We start from the raw sequence: 21,848 nt of genomic DNA on the forward strand, positions 1-21,848 counted from the left end.
TAACACTGGTCCCAAGTCTGTGTCTAAGTCAGATCATTGGTCATTGTCTGCATGGACTGACAGTAGCTAGGAGTCTTGCTGACCTACCTGGAAATGCCAGGGATTAGAACCTGTGACCTTTTGTGCAAGGCATTTGTTCTTCCACTGAACCTAAGCCCCTTAAACTATTAGGATGAACATGATCTGTAGGTCTCTAGCTGTGTATATGCTGCCACTGCTGTTTGATTTCAGCCCTTGAGGAGCACCCAACCATCTGGAGAAGGTGCAAAGGGTTGGAGGAGTTGGATGGTTGAAGGTCTAGGTAGCAAGTATACATTCTGGAATAATATGGTAGGAAACTGACAAAAGCAGACAGAAGGAGATGCCTGCGGTCATACACTGAATGATGTGCTAGTTCCACAATTTGAACTCCAGTCCTCCAGGTTTAATTCCACAACCATTCTCTCTCTCTCTCTCTCTCTCTCTCTCTCTCTCTCTCTCTCTCTCTGCAGGATAGTCCTTGGCAGAAGTGTTGTTCCTTTGATTGCCCAATGCCTTGCATTTTATTTATTTTTTGGTAAATCTAACCTCACTATCTGTCTTACTTTTATCTACAGGGTGCCCAAGAAATGTTCAATGCCCTCCCTTGTGAGTTTGTGGAGCCCCACGAGCTGAAGGAGGTCTCTCGAACTGGAGGTAGGGCATTCTGGGATGGGCTTCAGAAGCTCTGTGGGGTACGTTCTTTCTCTTTTATTTACAGTGCTCCTCTCCACAGACCTCAGAAAAGTCTACGGGACAGTGTTGAGTCGACACCACCATCTTGTAAGGAAGACCGATGGCGTGTATGACCCCGTGGACTATGACAAGCACCCAGAACACTACACCTCTCGTTTCAACACGGATGTGAGTACACCACTCCCATTATTGTACCCTTAAGTGTTCCAAGAGAGTCAGACTCTGCCCTATAGTTACCATGACCTCTGTTACCTACGACACCCAATTTCCTGTCAGTGTAGCTCATGTAACCAATGTGCTTTTCTAAAAAAATAATAATTAAGCTGATGATTCTCATATATATATTTTTTCTGTTTTACAATTTAGAGTATTCATTTAAACATCCTTAAAATATCCATTACTTCCCTTCTTCTCTTTCCATGGTTCATTTTGCATATCATAAATCCCTGCATATTTTACAAAAACTAAACCATACAGTATTCTGTTATTGCATCCATCAAAATTTACTTACACTGTTGAATTTATCTTAATGCTGCCCATGTTTTCAAATGTGCACAATTTCCCCCATATATTCAATAAACATTTTCCAGTCTTCTTTGAACGTATGCTCTTCTTGTTCTTATTCTATATGCTAGGTCCGCAAGCTGTGCATATTCTGTCAGCTTAAAGTTCCCATTCTTTAGTTGGGACCTCGCTTGTTTTCCATTTAAGCTGATGATTGTCTAGATGCATCTAGAGAACCGCCTAGTTCCATGACCAGATGATAAAGTGAGGCTTACTTATCAGCATCAAGCATTTGCATCACATAGTTACTCAATCACATAGTTAACTATTTGGATCAAGGTGTTGGTTCCTTACAGGATAAGAAGAAATTGCAGCTTTATTTTACAGATTGCACCTTACGCTACTTGCGTGATCAATGGGATCTACTGGGAGCAGCATACTCCGAGGCTGCTAAGCAGGCAGGATGCACAGCGACTTCTGGCCCCTCTGCGACCTGCTGCTGCTGCTACTGAGGGATGTCCACAATTGCCACACAAGTAAGAAGCTTGTATTTGGTGATAGCAGGCATCAGTTACATCGGTGCAGGGGATCCTCTGTTTTCTTTTTCTTTTGAGGACTGCATTTGCTCCGAGGCAATCTTATGGGGACTGAAACTAGAAGTTGGTGGGGCCAGAGCTAAAAATTTGACTTGGCTTAAAGTTTGCTCTGTCATGGAAATCTACTCAATATTAATCCAGAGTAGAACTCTGACGTATAATTAGCAGAGTAAAAACGTCAACACGTTGCAGGATTCCCAAAAAATAGACCAGAGGCAATTGTATTTCATCCAGCAGAGCTTTACTTCTTGGTTCTCCAGCTGTTTTTTGGACTATAATTCCCATCATCCCTCACCACGGGTCTTGCTAACTTGGGATTGATGGGAATTGTAGTCCAAAAACAGCTAGAGAACCAAATTTAGGAAACCCTGGTCCAGAACCATCCCTTGTTTGAAATCTTTACTAAGGTTCCCTGAGGAGAGTATTTTTTTGAGTACTAATGGCAGACTAAATCTGTCTTGTTCAGCTGTTGATTTCTTTTGACACTGTCAATGGTGGTGCACTTGGGAGTTGTATCTTCAAGACTTTAAAAAACTGAAAATCATTTATTGGCTATGTGGCTGTTTTTTTTAATAGACTTGTTGCAATATGTGACATCTCTGCAGACACTGGAGGGTCTATAGAATTTATGACAGAATGTACAACAATAGACAGCCCCTTCTGCATGTATGATGCTGATCAGCATATTATCCACGACAGGTGAGAGGGTCTTCCTAATTTTCTTTTGTGTTGAGAAGCCCAGTTTTAAAGCAACACACAGTTATTTCATAGTGTTGCATTTAATTGTGATGGATACAGTTGAGGTGTCTCCAAGCATGCACGGACTTGGATCTTGGAGCTTAAGTAGCTTAACAAAATACACCAGAGGAAACTCCTTGCATTCCTATTTTGTTCAGGAAGGTCCCTCACACACAAAAAAAATCACTTTGGAAGGTTGGTGGCCTTCCTGAACAAGATAGGATTGACTCTTGGTGGGGAGAAGTGGAACTGCCTTTGAAGACAGTTCAGAAACTTCAGCTGGTACAGAATTTGGCTGCCAGCTTGCTCACTGAGGCAAGATGGTCTGAGCATGTAAAACCAGTCCTGGCCAGAACGTACTGGCTGCCAGTTAGTTTCTGGGCCCAATACAAAGTTCTGGGTTTGACCTATACAGTGGTACCTTGGGTTACAGACGCTTTGGGTTACGCGTTTTCAGGTTACAGACGCGCCGAAACCCAGAAGTACCGGAATAGGTTACTTCTGGGTTTCGGCACTTGTGCATGTGCAGAAGTGCTAAATTGCGCTTTGTGCATGCGCGCCAAATTGCGTCAAACACATGCGCAGATGCAGCGCTGCGGGTTGTAAATATGTCTCCCGCACGGATCATGTTCACAACCTGAGGTTCCACTGTAAAGCCTTAAATGGGTGTGGGCCGCAATAGCACAAAGACTGTCTCTCCCCCTAGGAAACTTCTTAGACCATAGCTGTCAACTTTCAGATTTGAAAATAAGGGATCAGCAGCCTCAAAAATAAGGGATCAGCAGCCTCACCTGTCCTGGGGACAGTCTACGGGATATCCAACAATCCGGGATAGCAGCAGGAAGCAGCGGGAAACGGCGCTGGAATAAGGGAATTCCCCGCAAAAAAAGGGAAGGTTGACAGCTATGTCTTAAACCCTGTGATCATCACCTGAAACCCTTCTTCATGTGTCTCCTCCAGGAGAGGCCTGAAGGGGTGCAAGGACCCTTTTCTGCAGTGGCTCCCCACTTGTAGCATGCTCCCCCCTCAAAAAGGCTCACCTTCCTATCATATCTTTAGGCGCCAGGCAAAAACATTTGTGTATGTAAAAAAGAAAACTTTTAAAAATGATTTTTAAAAAGAGAGAAATAGTGCACAAAGCTTTTGTTGCCTGGAATCAAATTTCTGTCTCTTCTAGTGTGGAGGGATCAGGGATTTTGATGTGTTCCATTGATAATCTGCCAGCTCAGCTTCCTATAGAATCAACAGAATGCTTTGGAGACATGCTTTTCCCTTACATTGAAGAGATGGTAAGTGGGGGACTTGTTTCTATTTTGAGTGTTTAAGCTTTTGTGCGTTGGGGAGCTTCTGGGCTGCCCCGTAGGTAGGAAATCTGCTGTAAAACTTAACTGGCGGAAATGAAGTGTTTCTTAGAAACTAATTCAGACTACACAAGGTAGAAACTTCTCAAATAACGGTCTTTGGCGGGACCTTTTCCCCTCCTCCTCTGAAACCTATGGTTGCTAAACACAGGTGACATGGAAAGTTGTGCAGATCTCTCTTAAACAAGCCATTCCAATAAATGTATTTATCCATTTTGATGAATAGGATTTTGATTCTTTACAGTACACATTTTTCACAGTGGTGATCTGGTCAGTTGTGTAAGTGTTCTTTTTCAGAGGGGAATTAACTCGTGTGTGTGTGTGTGTGTGTGTGTGTGTGTGAGAGAGAGAGAGAGAATTCATTTTCTGTTAATAGCCAAATCTTAGTGGCTGTGTTGTGTGACAAGACATCAAGTTCATTACAGTGGTACCTCTGGTTACAAACACTTCGGGTTACAGACTCTGTTAACCTGGAAGTAGTACCTCAAATTAAGAACTTTACCTCAGGATGACAACAGAAATTGTGTGGCGGAGGCGTGGCGACAGCAGGAGGCCCCATTAGCTAAAGTGGTACCTCAGGTTAAGAACGGTTTCAGATTAAGAACGGACTTCTGGAACGTTAATCCGATATTCCACTGTACATGGGATTCAGGTTCATAAGGGAAAAAATCCTGGGGTGTGGATTTATTCCGCTGCCCAGCTCATTATGGTGCCACTCCCCATGGATCTCTCCGGTCAGCAAAGTCCAAACGCACAAAGATATCTCCCCATTTCCCATAATACATTTTTCAACAGCATCATTGATACATCACAAATATGTCACAAAGTAGGAGTGTTTGGTGTGTAGAAACATGAGCCCATCACCCACTCCTGTCAACAGCCCCAGTTCTCAACACCTTTTAACTACCCTCTTTCCCAAAGAGCAGTAAAGGTATTTACACATCCCTCTAGCTAGCTGCAAGGCTTTCCTGCGCTTCTCCTTTGAAAGTATCAGAATTCAATCCACCATCCTGATGGATTTCTGTCTAGGGTATGAGCTGCCCTTGATTGCCTCCTGCCTCCTATTGTGAGGCTAAGTTCACACCTTATGGAGGGGCAAGGAGTATGTGACCTTATTCTTAAGGGATTATGGGGGCAGGGGGAGCCCTGGATTCCCCTCTTCCAGAGGAGTCATTAGCCGTTGGAACCAAAGAAATCGGTCAAACCATTGAATTCAGAACAAAAAGAACATCTATAAACAACTGCATACCCTTAATTTTGAGGTTGCCGGGAATGTAGCTCTGGAGTGGAAAAAAGTTCTCCACCCCTGGTCTATATACTGACTGGCATCTCTCCAGGACTTCATACCAGTCTTTTCCAGCCCGGACTGGATTGAACCAGGGATCTTTTGCATGCAGATCTGATGCTCTGCCATTGAGCTTAGGAAGCCCTTGCAGTCAAGGCCCAGCAGGTGACATTTATATACCCCTCTTCCTGCTCTTTGTTTTTCAACTCTTCTCTGAAGCTGTGTGTTAATGGCTTTGGATGAGTCATAAGTGGCTGCTTAGAGAGTGTTAATGGTTGTTGTGTAGACTGGAAGCAAGAAATTCCAAGAGTCCTGGGCTCCCTTAATGGCAGCAAGAGCTTTCCTGAGAATATCTGCTGCTGCAAAAAGTGAGAGAATGCCGCAAACCATCTACCCTCCATACAGTGTTCTGCACTGTGGTGTGGAGCCTCTGTAACATTTTTTCTTTTGACACAGGTCATCATCACATAATCTAACCACTTCCAATTCCCTGTTGAATTAAAAAGAGGGGGAAATTATTATCTTATAAAGACAGCATTTTCTTTTTGCTGTTCATTAAAGGCCGTGGTATATGCTTGTAATAATTCAAGTGATTAACTGTACAATCCTATGCATGGCAAGAGAAAGTGACCAATAAATTTAATTAATAAATAATAATACAGTGGACCCTCTGGATATGAATGTACGGTAATTCATCCCAGGGGTCTGTATGTACCCTGAAAAATCCGCAAGTAGAGGTGCCGCTTCTGCGCACATGCGCGGTGCAATAAAGCACTTCTATGCATGTATGTCTGGCGAAACCCAGAAGAATACACTTCTGGGTTTGCTGTGTTTGCAACCCAAAAGTTACGTTACCCGAAGGTAACATAACCTGAGGATCCACTGTAATATACTGGAAGTAAGACCAGCTGAACTAAAGTGTATGTGTTGTGTGTGGAGCTTTGCTTAGACATAGGCCGCAACCATAAAACCCCCTGGTTTTTGAGTTACCACAAAACAGCCAAACAAGAGTGAGGCAACTGCCTCAGGGGACATATTCCCAGAGGCATTTGCAGCAGCAGTAGCTCCTGGCTGTTCTCCCTGAGACCCTGGTCTCATAATCCTGTAACCTGTTTTGAAATAAGATTCATCTCCCATCCCATGAACTGCTCTGTGTGGAAGTGGCTGTGGGCGCCATCTTGTTTGTCACCTCAGGTACCAAAATGTCTCGGGCCAGCATTAAGCAGTGTTTGAAACTCCCATTGTATCTAGGCACATTTTGGGACAGGGAATTGCATCAGTTTCTGTGCTCTGGGCGCAGCCCTGCGCCTGAGATTTTCGATTAAAACCGCAGAGTGGAAGGAAAAGACAACCTTTTTCTGCCTCCCCACTACTCTCTGAAGACTGGAAAAGAGACCCTCTTAATAATATTAGGGGGGTGGGCAGGGGAAGGACTAGACCGTGTATAAATGAGCATAATATTTTAGTTGCAGGTCATCCATTTTCAGCTTTGTATTTTTGTTATTTTTTTAAAAAAAGTGCACAGCCATTCCGTTGTTGCGCCTGTAACCTCAGTTTCGGGTGCCACTTAGCTCCTAGCTTTCATATCTCAGTTTCTAACACTAAGAGTTAGCACTGTGCATCTTGGGGAGACAAGTTGCTGCATCACCTGAGGCAGGAAAATATCTTGGAGCAGCCCTGGGCAGGTAACTCACCAGTGTTAACTTATCTCTTCTCTGGTCAGTCAGAAAATACAATCTCATCGCTTATCACCACTTTGTGTAGTTAGGAGAGCTTCCCCCAGCCATCCTGTCTCTTAACTTTAGCTCTTGTATAGGTGAAAGAATGAGGTTTCCAGAGTTACACATGTCTGTCTTGATTAGTGGTTCCCAAATCTCTACTAAGGAAACCACAAATAGAATTTGTCCCTTGTCTTTTTGGCCTTCCCCCTAATCCTGACTCTGTTCTCCAGCCTGTTGGTCCTGCTTGCGGGCTTCACGCTATGTAGATATACATGGCAACAAGATTTGTTTCATGCGTATTATATCTTGCCTAAACGGTGGCACGGCGGCTCTGTGAAGCGGGGTGGAAGGGGGAGGTGAATCTAGGAGGAAGAATTTAATTGACAATTGAAGGTCAGGAGAATTTCAGGTCTTCGAAGTAGCCTGACTAGCAACACAGTCTGCATTTTTATCTCAGTTTGAATCTTGACGGTTGCCTTGTTTTTAATGAAATATACTTTTCCGAGACTCTTATCTGTGAAAGATAATTATCTGTCTGAAAGCAAGTGCTCTGACGGGAAACCTTGATCTCCACAGCTGTTATCTGAAGCCTCGGAGCCCCTCGAAAGCCAGAATTACTCACCTGTAGTTAGAGACGTAAGTCTTGCAAGCCAATTGACTCCTTTTTTTCTCTCTTAACTTGGGCATGGCGAGGTCAGCCGCCAGGAAAGTAATGATGTGTTTCGTATACTTTTGTAGGCAGTGATTGCATCCAATGGTTCATTGACTGATAAGTATAAATATATCCAGAAACTGAGGGAGCGCAGGTAATATAGCTTTCTCTCCCCACCCCCAGTATATCTGACTAAAGTTTTGAATTGTTGTGTCATATTGTGTTTCAATGCTGATGGGTTATTCCTACCTTGTTTGCTGTGAGTGTGGCACGGCTGTCACAAGTATTTATTCTAATGGCGCTGATGCAGAAGCCAAGTTGGGGACCTTCTCTGCAGGTTGTTCGGAGACGTGTTAACGATTCCACATTTCGATAATTTCCTCTGTGAGTTTACTAAAAGAATGCCATGGGGTCCCCACAGGGCTCTTGGGGAAAAATTAAGCAGGGGGTGGTTTTCACTAGAAAAAAGCTACTTCGGGGGGGGGGGGGAGGAACTGCGCTGAGGAGGAGGCAGTGTTCAAATGAAAGAACTGGCTGCAAAAGAATAGAATTGAAATACAATAGTGAAGAGATCTCAGCTACACGGGAAAATTCCTTTCTGATCTTGTACATAGGAAACAGTTAGCTCCAGAAGATGAGAACAAAATCTATCCACTGAGCAACCTCAAGAGAAAGTTATTGAGATCTTTCAAAAGATCTAGCTCAGGGATTGGGGAAGCAGCTGCCCTCCTGATAGTCTTTGGTTCCCACCTGCTCTGTGGTCCTGGAAGTTATAGTCCAACAGGAAGTGGAAGGCAAAGGATGAGGCTCCTTGATCTAGGTTCTCAGCTTTTCTTTTCTTTTTTAGTGTTTCAGTTCTCATGTTGGGGAGGGATAGGCTTCCCAAAGTTTCATCCTTAAAATATGTCAAAGCCCAAACCTTGAAGACACACAGCCTGTAGGGACCTGGTTCCTCCATCCAAGGACACGGGTGGTGCTATGGTCTAACCACTGAGCCTCTTGGGCTTGCCAATCGGAAGGTTGGTGGTTCAAATCCCCACAACAGAGTGAGCTCCCGTTGCTCTGTCCCAGCTCCTGCCAACCTAGCAGTTCAAAAGCATACTAGTGCAAGTAGATAAATAGGTACCACTGCGGCGGGAAGGTAAACAGCATTTCTGTGAACTCTGGTTTCTGAAGTGGTTTAGTCATGCTGGCCACATGACCCGGAAAGGTGTCTGTGGACAAACGCTGGTTCCCTCGACCTGAAAGCGAGATGAGCGCCACAACCCCATAGTCGCCTTTGAGTGGACTTAACCAACTAGGGGTCCTTTACCTTTTTACCTACCCAAGGGCTGTAAGAGAAATGCTTTCTTTGTTCATGCCTCCTTATTCTAAGATTCAGTAACTTAAAGTTGTAGTCAAGTTTTAAGTTGACCCTTTTTTTAACGGTGTCAGGCTAGCTTATTCTGGAGTATCTCTTTAGCAAGTCATGCTGTCAGGTCACATGTAGGAACATGCAAAGGTGCCTTAGATCAATCCAGGCCATTAGTCAATGTAGCCGAGTGTTGTCTACACCAGGGAGGCCAGACTATTCATGCCAAGGGGGTTGCAAGAGAGCTTTGACATGGAACCCGCATCTCGTCATGTGTGGGGTGGCCTAAGACCCTGGCAGGGTCCCAGAGTCCACCCAAAAAGGCCCAAAGACTGCTTGTTGGACCGCTCTGGTCTATCTGGACTGGTAGTGTTTATCCAGGTTTATCCTGCAAGGAAGATTTTCTGTCACTGAGCCACTTCTCTTCCCTGGAGCCTTTAAAAGCCAGAGTTTTTAACTTTTATTTTCATATTGATCATGATCATAACGATGCCATTTAGCAAAACAAAATTAGCACAGAAAAGCACATTCAAACGTGTTTTAAAGAGATGATATGCCAGGAGTAATTTTCATAGTTTTCCTTGGAAACATAAACAAAAAATGCAGAGCAGACCCCAGAGTTGTGGGCTGGAGACCTAAAATTTTGCAGTGCTCATCTGATTACTTTTCCACTCCTAATTGAGGCTGAAAGTGTTTTGGCTAATGTTAGAATTTTTTGGAAGACTGGTTTGAAACCATTGTGTTAAAGAGAGCTCCTTCCTTGCTTTTAAAACTTACTTTAAAACATAACAGTTGTTGAAGCCTGTTTTGTTGACTTATTCTCTTTACTGACTTTTGTCTCTTCTAGGGAGTACACCCAGTCACTGACCATGGATAAAAAGAGGAAGATCTTGATACTTGGATCTGGCTATGTCTCGGGGCCTGTGATAGAATACCTCACGAGAGACCCCAACATTGAAATAACAGCAGGTTTGTATGTAAGACCATAGCATTAGGAGCACAAAGGAATTGAGAGTTTTGCCTTTGTATAAGTAAATATTTCCTATTTGAAGTCCTAACATACCTGATACTCAGATCAGGGCTCCTTATTTTTCATTACAAAGTACAGCCATTGGGTGAGATCTAGCACTGTAGTTCCATACACGGAATGAATTTCATTTATTATATTTCTGTGCCGCCAATAATAATAATAATACATTTATTTATACCCTGCCCTTCTGTCTGCGTTGTTTCCCCAGCCACTCTGGGCAGCTCCCAACAGAATATTAAAAACACAATAAAACATCAAACATTAAAAACTTCCCTAAACAGGGCTGCCTTCCGATGTATTCTAAAAGTCAGATAGTTGTTTATTTCCTTGACATCTGATGTCGGCTTACATACAATAAATATATCCAACATATATCCAACAACGTCGCAACATGAATTGTAGAAAACAAATAACAAATCATCAGTAAAACAGCCACCTTCTGTAAAACACTCTTAACAAAACAAAAAATAGGCTAAAAAGGACAACCCCAGGAAAAGTCACATTATAAAATTCGCAAAGCATTACAGCTCTCCTAATCCACGAAACAAGATTAACAGCATTAACAAACCAACAGCCAAAATCAAACTAAGCACTGTTGAATTCACACACAAACTCTCCCCTTGCCTATGACTCATAGCCTTCCACTCAGTTCATCGAAAGACAAATACACATCATGCCCATGGAAGCAACTCCGTTTTGAAGGCTTCCAGGGCTCCAAAGGCTGGGATTTTTGCTCATGTGGGGAGAGTTACACTGATGGAAAAGGCCTTTCTAAGTTCACAAGTTTCCTTGAGTACAAAGACTCCTTCTGTTCACAGAGTGACTGCATTGGCCCAGTTTGCATGTCACGGTAAACCATAGTTAATTTGCATGTCACAGTAAACCGTAGTCAATTTGCATGTCACAGTAAACCGTAGTCAATTTGCATGCCACAGTAAACTATAGTTAATGGCTTACTGTGAATGCACTTCTCTAGGCTCCTTTGCTCCCTTCTGTCAGCACATGGAAGAAACAAACCACAGACTGTTTTCTACACATTGTGGTTTGTTGAGGGTGAAATAAACCCTGACTCAGATATAATGCTCAGCCAGGTATTATGGTTTGTTTCTCCACAGTAGGAAGAGCAGCTCAAAGGAGTTCAACTGGCTCATGGATTGTTTTACTGTGACGTGTACCTACTGTATCATATCTGTTAGGAGCTATGTCTTAAGGAAGCTGGTCAAAGCAGAAAGGCAAGCGGGTGTCTCAAAGGAAATGGCTGTGGACTTTGTTTCATCTTCTGTGTGTCTTGGAGCCTGAATGTATACATACATTAGATACTTGCCCGAGAGGGAAACAAACAATGCAATATCTTTTGCAAATCCAGGTTTTCAACATTTTACATGGAATGGTTATCTGCTTCTGAGGCTTATTATTGGAAGACATTGTTTCCTTTCTGTTTCTGTAGGTTATTTTATGAACTTTCCCAGATCCTATATTTGCATTATTTTTCAGAAACAGAGAGATTTGAAAGCTAACAGATTTGAAACTCAGGCTATTAAAATAAATAAATCTGAGCATTTCAGGCATGGTTCCATCATGTTCTCAACAGTCACAAATGCTATAAATTGAGTTTATTTAAACAAGACCGCTAGTTCGCAAGCTGTACCAAAGGCTGGCTGTCACACATGGCCTGCTGGCTATTACAATGCCCACCTCTGCTGGTGGAGACTTTTGTAGGAGTGAGTGGCTTAGAGCTTCTAAGACCTAGCCATCTTTTAGTCTTTCATTCGTTGATCTTCTTGATTTCTTTCCCCCACTAACAGTTTCTTCGTTGAGCCTTTATCCTAGAACAGGTACTGCTTTGCCTGCATGGATTAGCTTAGTTTTAGTTGGGTCTTGCAACGTTCTGGAATGGATTTACCAAAACTGAGCGGGTGACTTTGGGTCCATCACAGCCTCTTAACCTAACTCACAGAGTCATTGTAGGGATTAACCAGGGGAGTGGGGAACCATGTATTCCTTGAAGACAAAGGTGGGATGTAAATGCAAAGAAATAGGCTTAAGAATAGGCTTAAGACGGGACGCAGGTGGCGCTGTGGATTAAACCACAGAGCCTAGGACTTGCCGATCAGAAGGTCGGCGGTTCAAATCCCTGTGATGGGGTGAGCTCCCATTGCTCGGGCCCTGCTCCTGCCAACCTAGCAGTTCGAAAGCACGTCAAAGTGCAAGTAGATAAATAGGTACCGCTCCGGTGGAAAGGTAAATGGTGTTTCCGTGCACTGCTCTGGTTCACTAGAAGCGGCTTAGTCATGCTGGCCACATGACCCGGAAGCTGTCTGTGGACAAATGCCATCTCCCTCGGCCAGTAAAGCGAGATGAGCGCCGCCACCCCAGAGTTGGTCATGACTGGACCTAATGGTCAGGGGTCCCTTTACCTTTACCAGGCTTAAGAAAGCTGAAGGCCCAGCCGGATGGAGACATTAGCCTGGCATCCAGAAATCTCCATGTGGTCACAATTGGACCTGTGGCAATTGCAAAATGCGTCTGATCCCTTGGGAATTTCTAACACTGGGCGAAAGGGAGGGGTCCTGGGAATGTGGAGTCCCGAAGGCTCCCTTGGCAGCTGGACAGAGGAGGGGGTGGACAAGGGGGTTTATTCTTCCTGGTGGCAATATGTCACAATTTTATGCAGAAAAGGGGAATCTACCAGTAAAGAAAATCCACTCCCTCATCAAAAAATATATATTCCATGACACACCCTTTAAAACAAGGAAGAGCAGCAACCCATGCTATCCGGGGCCCAGTTAATTTCTCTGAAAGCTTCTAAATTTAAACCAGGCACCCCCCCCCCCATTTTATACAGAATCGGTCCTGCCGAGGTTGCATGACACTACATGACTAAGTTGTCTAAAACTTGCTGAGAGGTTATGATTGAATGCTTATTTAATGGGAGCTCAAGAGGAGGAAGTCTTGTCTACCGCTTTCAGCCAATGTTCTTGCTCTACGACAGCATCTGTCATGAAGAAACAACTTGAGCAGCTGGCTAAGAAATACAGCAATGTTGTTCCTGTCGTTGTGGATGTCACCGAAGACGAGAAGAGATTAGAGGCCATGGTGAAGAAGCACAACCTTGTTATCAGGTCAGTATGTTCTGGTGATCGCATAGATCAGGGGTCAGCAAACTTTTTCAGCAGGGGGCCGGTCCACTGTCCCTCAGACCTTGTGGGGGGCCGGACTATATTTTGGGAAAAAACAACGAATGAATTATTATGCCCCAAATAACCCAGAAATGCATAATAAAAGGCCACATTCTACTCATGTAAAAAAAACCAGGCAGGCCCCACAAATAACCCAGAGATGCATTTTAAATAAAAGGACACATTCTGCTTATGTAAAAACACACTGATTCCCGGACTGTCCGCAGGCGTTTGGGCCGGATCTGGCTCTGGGCCTTAGTTTGCCTACCCATGGTGTAGGTGCTTCAGCGATTCCCCATGGTGTGGGTGCAATGGGCCAGGTTAGCTCTTGACGATTTTACCTGGTAGTGATGGTACTGAACTTCAGGGTAAAAGAGGATGCTTTTGTGGAAAAGCCCAAAATGCAGCTACAGGGTGTTCCTTCATGTGTTAACACTTTTAAAAGATGCACTGAAGTGTGTATTTGTGAGAGAAGCCCATTCTTTCAACTGCATGCTTGACAAGGATACCGCAGAATTGGTTGTGGCTCCCTCATTCATGGGTGACCCTTTCATTTTAGCATCATTATAAAAACCAGGCCTTAATATTTCGCATGGAATTGTCTTCCCCGTACTGTGCCACACATACGTTGTCCCTTGAGATGAACGGTCATGCAGGAATGGTTCCCTTGTTGGTAACATGCCTCTTTGAGAGTCGATGGTTAGAGCAGGTCATCCTAAGTTCACATTTTCTAGTGTCTGACCTTCTCATTTGTCTTTTTAGCTTGTTGCCTTACGCATTCCACCCTGTGGTTGCTAAGAAGTGCATTGACAACAAAGTGAATATGGTTACTGCCAGTTACCTGACACCTGCTATGAAAGAGCTGCAGGAAAGGTAAGTCTCTCTTATGTTCTCCCTGCTAAAGGGAGAAAGCAACCCTGTATCAGGAATGTTTAAATGTCTAACATTTTACAATTTTTCATGTGCTGTAAGCCACCCAGAGTGGCTGGAAAAACCCAGCCAGATCTTTCATGCACATCTCATGACTCGATGCTGGAACATGCATTGCGAAAATAGTGTCACTGTGGCAAGTACCACTGCTTATACATGGAACCACTTTAGTAACCAATGATCATCGCTTTATGGCTTCCTCAAAGGTCCCTTTTTACACCCCACTGGTGGCTCAGAACCCATGATATAGATAACAGGTGGCACCTGCACACTTATAAAAATGCTTTAAAAAAAGTTTTGAAAAAGACATTGAATTTGTCATAGCTCACTGTCGCCATCTAGCGTCACATTTGTATATTGCACTTTACAACACATTTAAAACATTTTATTGGCAACTGTGTAGATGACTCCACAGAGTCTTTAGCAAAGGCAGCTATTTTAAACTTTACTGATGCAAATGAAAGGCGCAGTCATGTTTTCTAAGTTCTGTTCATGTGTGCAGAGCAATGGGAGAAGGGCGTACCGTTCCTCCTTGCTCTCCTTGTAAAAAAAGGGTTGCACAGATTCAGTTGTCTGGATGTGGGTCCCCTATCTATACTCATATTGTCTGTGAACCATTGAGCTTGATTTGTGTTTCGGTGCCTCCCAAGTGTCCCAATTGAAGCGGGACATCCCAGATTGACAGAGCGATGCGGTGCCTCAATTTCCCCATTGGAAATCTTGGGGGTATGTTGTTTTGGTCTGTAAAGATGCCCTGTTACAGGATTCTTGTTTTGAAATGATACACCCTCTTATTTCAGTGTCGAGGCAGCTGGCATTACCGTTGTCAGCGAAATGGGTCTGGATCCTGGGCTTGATCATATGCTGGCGATGGAGTGTATTGATAAAGCGAAAGAAGTGGGGGCTACGGTAAGCTCAATAAATAATGTAGTCAGAGGTCTTCCCCTCCACACCAGTCCTATTTTATGATACCTCCTTTGTTGTGGGATTATCGGCTGTCACCCACTGGGCTTAGAACATCCCACTCCGTCCTGCCCTTCCCAGCTCCAAATCTAAAGTTTTGTATTTTCTTCCTTTTTCACTTAGGCATCAGCTACTGCCTCACACAGACAGGGTGGTAGAATAGAAGTGACGTCCAGGCTATTTCCTTTGAATTCCTTTAAATATGGAATTACATTTAAAAAATAAATTTAATTAAATGGTTTTTCAGATTAAAACTTTACAGTCACGTACCCAACGTACAACATAGAAACAAGATTCCAAAGAATCTCCTGGACTTCCCTTCCTCCCCTTTGTGGTTCCTATTGTTAATCATTTCCTTCTGCATCTTTTATAATAACCTCTCCATTATGTCCAAAATTCACCATTAAACTACAAGTGTTATTCCAATCCTACTAACGATTTTAACTGGTTACAATGGTTTTTAAGATAAACTATAACTTTTCTCCATTCCTTATTAAAATTTTGGTCTTCCTGGTTCTGATTCTTCCGGTCATTTTAGCCATTTCGGCATAATCCATCAGCTTGATCTGCCATTCTTCTCTGGTAGGGTCTTTATCTTCTTTCCATCTCTGGGCCAATATGGAATTCCATACAGGAAACACACCCTCTTGCAATCCCCTCGGTGTTATCTATCCACACAAGCAACAGGCAAGATCGGAGTTCAAGGACTCAATCCAGTCAGGGACAACACTCGGGGTGTGAAGCAGGACCAACTGAGGGGCACGACCTGGAGAAAATTCCAGAGAAAGGAGCCTAGAGGCCTGGACCTGAGGGTCCACACACTAATGGCAAAATAAATGGAACGTATTTTATTGATAAAAATATTTGTATGCCTCTCACTCATAACAAGATGGCGAACAACTATATACAGTGGTACCTCAGTTTTTGAATGTCTCCATTGATGAACATTTCGTTTTTCGAATGCCGTAAACCCAGAAGTAAATGCTTCCATTTTCAAACACGCCTCAGAAGTTGAATGGCTTCCACTAGTGTATATGTTACTTTTCTCAATTTGCTCTATTAAATTTGCGGACTGCCACTTGCACCTCGGTTTTTGAAAGTTTCTGCACTCGAATGGTCTTCCGGAACAGATTACGTTCAAAAACCAAGATACCACTGTATAATGATACAATGAAACATTATAAATAAAAATGACTGACTCGTCTAGAAAATATGAGTTTTTATCAATAGTATCTCTTGGAGTGGTGAATGGCACTATATATAGTGGGAAGAAACTCCAACGACAATCCTTGTTTTTACATATTTTTACATGGTTGTTTATTTGCATATATTTTAAAATGTTATATATGGATGTTTTAGGATGGCCTGGGGACGCAGGTGGCGCTGTGGGTTAAAGCCTCAGCGCCTAGGACTTGCCGATCGAAAGGTCGGCGGTTCGAATCCCTGCGGCGGGGTGCGCTCCCGCTGCTCGGTCCCAGCGCCTGCCAACCTAGCAGTTCGAAAGCACCTCCAGGTGCAAGTAGATAAATAGGGACCGCTTACCAGCGGGAAGGTAAACGGCGTTTCCGTGTGCGGCTCTGGCTCGCCAGAGCAGCGATGTCACGCTGGCCACGTGACCCGGAAGTGTCTCCGGACAGCGCTGGCCCCTGGCCTCTTAAGTGAGATGGGCGCACAACCCCAGAGTCTGTCAAGACTGGCCCGTACGGGCAGGGGTACCTTTACCTTTACCTTTATACTTGTAATGCCTAATAAAGGTTTGGTGAAGTAAAGTAGAAAACATTAAAATGATTTAGGGCTTCCATATGTCCAGATTTTCCTCAGATTTCAAAGGCGGAATTAACTGCCCGGGGAGGGAGGGCAAGGTTCGAAAGGCAGTGCTTTGCCCTGGATCTTAGGCAAGTCAATCGAAAAATCACGGTTTTTTGGGTGATTTTGTAAAAAAAAGTTCCAACAATTTTGGAAGCTCAGCAACTTTTGGGGTGTCCTGGTTTTTACTTTTTGACATATGGCAACCCATAATAACTGAATAGGCCTGTCAGCAGTGCTATTTTTCTAGAAAGGGTTACCAGAACTCACCATAAGCAGCTCCCAGGTTCTCCTAAAATGGTGCTTGCCTGAGAGGTGCCGGAACTTAGTTCCGGCAAGTTCCGGCTACAGAAAAGCCCTGCCCTGCCTGTCAGCACATGTTTTCAAGATGTGCCTGAAAATTCACAGCGAAGATGGCAGCCGAAGACTTACAGTGGAAGACATTCCACTCATATGGAAGCCCCCATGAGTTCTGCAAGGCTTAGTCCTTGGTACATGAGTCCCATGTTCTAGGTACATGAGTCCCATGTTCTAGGTACATGAGTCCCATGTTCTAGGTACATGAGTCCCATGTTCTAGGTACATGAGTCCCATGTTCTAGCTACATTAGTTCAGGGGAAAGTTGACTCTGCCCCCCCAGCTGTGTTGGGCCTGTGGGGTGATGAGCATCTGGCTGCTTCCAGACTAGGAGGCAGCTGGGATGTTGGAGAACTGTTATGGCCATGGGGTGGACTTGTATCAATCTTTTGGCCTGCTCTGGTAACTAGCGTATTGTCATCTGTTTTGCTGTGTTGCAAATATATTGTACGTTGCCTCAAGTAGGTCATTTTGTAAACAACGTATGGATACTGCTAAATGAAGACTTGGGTATGGAATTGGAGCCTCAGCAATGCAGAATAAAGCTGTGCCAAATGAACCTGGAGCTTTTGGAAGGATATAGTTTAATTGGAGACAACTCCTTTTTTTCATCTGCAGGTGGTGTCTTACACTTCCTTCTGTGGTGGCCTGCCCGCTCCGGAACATTCTGGCAACCCCTTGAGATATAAATTCAGCTGGAGTCCACAGGGAGTCCTGCTCAACACCGTTCAACCTGCCACGTATTTAAAAAATGGAGAGGTGAAGTTGTCTTCATATGCCTGTTAAAATGCAGAGATGGGGAATCACTAAGTCTAATAATAATTGATGAGTTATTTTCCTGTCTTTTCTCCTTGACTGAATGTACCGTGCTTAGAATTAAGGCACAGAGTGCCTCTGAGTGCAGTCGTAGCCTTGGGATTTATGTTTTTGTGTTGGAATCATTCTCACAGTCCTGCCACACACAAAAACACAATCCTGTCCCGTCCCCCCAGCTTTCATTTTAGCAACCTAATCTCTCTGTAAAATATTTTTTCATTAAACAATTGGGAGTCAAAGTCTTTGCCAATCTACTGTTAGGCCCCCAGAGATCTGTCAGTAGTTCCTAGGCTACCTTCTGCTCACCCTGTTTTAGGCTACATACCCTCCAACATTTCTCCGATGAAAATAGGGACGTCCCATTCCTTAATGATAATTTTACTATTTATACCCCACACATCTGACAGGGTTGCCCCAGCCACTCTGGGCAGCTTCCAACATATATAAAAACATTTAAAAAGAACACTTCACCATACAGGATTGCCTTCAGACGGCTCGGGGGTCAGATAACGCCATACCCTCCATATTTCTCCAATGAAAATAGGGACATCCTAAGAAAAAGTGGGACATTCCAGGATTGAATCAGAAACCGGGACGGCTTCTGTAAATCAGGGATGTCCCTGGAGAATAGGAACACTTGGAATGTCTGAGGCTATAATTCTGAGTGCCCTGTTATCTCAGGCCAAGTGAGCAAGGCCAAGGCACCAGGGATTGTTGTGGCCTGTATCATTGCCCATGCATCTATTCTCCTGGTGTAGCAATCTGGTTCAACCAGTTGTACTGGAGTTCAAAATGTGCAGAAGCACCTTGGGGTTCATGTTCTTGTATTTTATTTTTCTGAGTAAGATTAGTAGAAGAGTGCCTGTCTCTTATTTTCTTGTTTTCTATGACAACTCCATGTAGATGCTCTCATTTAAAATGCATTTCTGCATTTATTTATATCTCACCCTACTGAAGTCTTCTGTGGTTATCAAATTAAAATGACCAATAACATTAATATCCTTAGAATTGGGGTCGTTGTGAGGTTCTGTAGCCATGAGCTGTTACCGTGGACTCTGATTATTTCCCAGGTTTACTCATCCCATGCATAAACTTTGCTGTCAGATGGGACTGTTCTATGTTGCAGTCTGAAGTAGTCCAATCAGATAACTTAAGATCACTTCTGAAATTTTACGAGATACCATTGGTGTCTAAATAGCTCTCCACATAAATATCTGTGTGTCTCCAAAGCCTTAACATGAGTTTGCAGAGTTGTAATATGAGAGATGTGTTTATTGGCTGCTTGAGCCAGGCAGGGTTCAAGAGCTGGAGCCTATGCATACCCTGAATTCACTTAAACGTCATAACCTTAACACAATTTATTCCTGTGACTTTCAATGATGTTGTAATTCCATGTGACACTTGCATTTTTGAATGTTTAGGATCAAAGTTTATAATCATTCTGGTTTAAGACACCCCAGAACTGAGCAATTGCGAAGAACTGGTTTGCTAAACTGAACATTACACTGTTAATCTTATAAACTAAATAGTCTTGAATGGATTCTTGTTGAGAGCCTGGAGGATATGTTTGCGTAGGTAGTTATACTGAGAGGTGTGGAGGGAAAACAGGAAGCTGAGGATGGGTTTGGGATCCTCCTGCGTAGAAATGAAAGGAATCCACAGTCTGCCTTCTCACGGGAGACAGACATTTCTGAATAGGGGCTTGGTGCTTGTGAGGACTCCTGTTATAAAACATAGTACTGACTATTGTTTTTCACAATCCTTAGATTATTAATATTCCAGCCGGAGGAGCTTTGCTTGATTCTGTTACTGTCATGGATTTTTTCCCAGGATTAAATTTGGAAGGTTTTCCAAACAGGGACAGTACAAAATATGCCAAACCCTATGGCATTCAGTCAGCTCACACTCTCTTAAGAGGAACATTACGATACAGAGTAAGTACCTTTGGTACCGTGAAGGTCATGGGGAATTCCAGGTGAACGTATGTTATGGTTTTTATCCGTTAAGAGAAAATTCGGCTGGGGTGGGAGGTTCTTTGTGTGAGTTTCGGGTGAAGACTGTCCTGCGTGCCCTTAACCGTGATCTCACCTGTAGTTTTATAAATCATTTAACGCAGTGCTTTTTTCTAAAAAACACATTTAGGGGGTACTCTTATTTTAACTCAAGAAAATCATCACTTTATAGTTCAAATAGGGAAAAATAAATACAGTAAATAGACAAAAGTACAAAGATTCACAAAATGTGTTGATGTCCCACCCCCCAGAAAAAAGCACTGATTTAATGTGTTAAGACAAATGGAAGTTGTTAATATTGCAGTTGTTGTATAAGGGATTGTTATCTTGACTGGAATATAATTGAAATTAATAAGATTTTGGAACACAGAAATAAAGTAAATCATCAAAGCATCAATGCTAGCACGCGGGGGGGGGGGCACCTAAATTATATCATTTGGTGTGTGAATGATTGGTATTAATAATTGTATTATAATTTAGCACTGTTATAATGAGGCTATTATTGGATTAGTGTAATTGAAAACTAATAAAAATTATTATTAAAAAAACTGATCAGCCGTAGGTCACCCTTTGCATGCACAAGGTATTGGGGTCAATGGAAAGAATCTTTGTGCTGTGAAAATGTTCTGTGAGATATTTATGTGAGATCTTGGGAGAATAATTGCTAGTCGGGGGAGGAAATATTGAGTTAGATCAAGGTTAGCTAATCTGTGACCCTCTAGATGCTGTTGGGCTACAACTCCCATCATCCCCGCAGGGGTGGACTTTGTTTTATCAAAATTCAATGGTTCCCTGTGGCGAGGCTTAAATTTGCCTTCCATCCTGCTCAGTTCAAACATGTTGCAGTTACAGCGCCCCCTAGGCTGGGAACCCAGTGCAGTGGAACTGGTCGCGTTGCCCTAATTTTCATTTTCACTTCACCTTTAATTTGTATACTGCTTTTTTATTTTACTACACACAAGGCAGTTTGCAGCAACAAAATATGCAACCAGGAACTCGCGCCTTGTAATATAACCTGATCCCATACAGAAAGTCACAATTAAACATAACTTTAAAATGGAACGACTTCTATCAAATAAAGTAATATTCAATAATTATTAGACTATAATAGTGCACAATAAAATTAACTCTCGAAACATCGGCAAACAATAACGAAACACGAATTCACTCTTAACCGTTACAATGAATAATTACGAAACTGTGATCAATAAAAATAACTGCAAGTCACAATACATAAAATACCAAAATGAATGCAGAACTATCCACCTCTGATCTCTAACCATTGGTCATGCTGTAGTTGGAGTCCCAACAACATAAGGAGGGGCACAAGTTCTCCACCTCTGGGTTAGATTGACCCATGGCCTGACAGCACAATTGTATGTATGCTTCTTTATTTTATTTAAACTATTTTAGCATAGCACCCTATCCAGTTTCAGGGTGGCTTACAAGAGCAGGAAAAGCACAGCAAGGCACTTATTGCACAAGAACTGTGTGTGCCAAAGCCGTCTTCAGATTTGTTGCATGTCGTTTGCTGCCTTCTGTCGAAATACCTATGCAGGCATATCGAAGGAAAGCTCAAAGGTTGGAATGGGAGGGAAACCATGTTGGTAGATTTCTGGTGTCACATATGAGTTTGGCATGTTGATCCCTGTGTTCTGTGGCAGTTTCTAACCCCTCCCCCCCCCGTTCTTCCAGGGTTATTCTAAAGCTATTGGAGGCTTTGTGAAACTAGGACTGATAAATTCAGAGCCATGTCCTATGCTCAGTGCAACAGCAGCTTCTATAACCTGGGTGAGTGTTGCTTTCGTGGTCCAAGAGAAGTCTGCAGCTGAG

General features: G+C 43.2%; 1 protein-coding gene across 3 annotated transcripts in view; it reads left to right on the forward strand.

Annotated features, from left to right (window-relative positions):
• AASS (aminoadipate-semialdehyde synthase) overlaps positions 1 to 21,848 on the forward strand; it is a 39,820-nt gene that overhangs the window by 9,905 nt on the left and 8,067 nt on the right. For 2 of the 3 annotated variants that reach the window (XM_081928837.1, XM_081928836.1), the window contains 14 exons: positions 597 to 675; positions 755 to 882; positions 1,606 to 1,754; positions 2,391 to 2,513; positions 3,730 to 3,841; positions 7,496 to 7,555; positions 7,658 to 7,725; positions 9,770 to 9,891; positions 12,945 to 13,074; positions 13,894 to 14,004; positions 14,862 to 14,970; positions 17,806 to 17,946; positions 19,770 to 19,937; positions 21,711 to 21,806. In XM_081928837.1, the coding sequence (XP_081784963.1) occupies positions 597 to 675; positions 755 to 882; positions 1,606 to 1,754; positions 2,391 to 2,513; positions 3,730 to 3,841; positions 7,496 to 7,555; positions 7,658 to 7,725; positions 9,770 to 9,891; positions 12,945 to 13,074; positions 13,894 to 14,004; positions 14,862 to 14,970; positions 17,806 to 17,946; positions 19,770 to 19,937; positions 21,711 to 21,806 (1,596 nt within the window). Of the gene's footprint in view, positions 1 to 596; positions 676 to 754; positions 883 to 1,605; positions 1,755 to 2,390; positions 2,514 to 3,729; positions 3,842 to 7,495; positions 7,556 to 7,657; positions 7,726 to 9,769; positions 9,892 to 11,757; positions 11,788 to 12,944; positions 13,075 to 13,893; positions 14,005 to 14,861; positions 14,971 to 17,805; positions 17,947 to 19,769; positions 19,938 to 21,710; positions 21,807 to 21,848 lie in introns of all 3 variants that reach the window. The other variant, XM_081928838.1, reaches the window with a different exon arrangement.

The sequence above is a fragment of the Podarcis melisellensis genome (genome assembly GCF_964234715.1).
Source record: "Podarcis melisellensis genome assembly, chromosome: 10".
Taxonomy (NCBI): Eukaryota; Metazoa; Chordata; class Lepidosauria; order Squamata; family Lacertidae; genus Podarcis; species Podarcis melisellensis.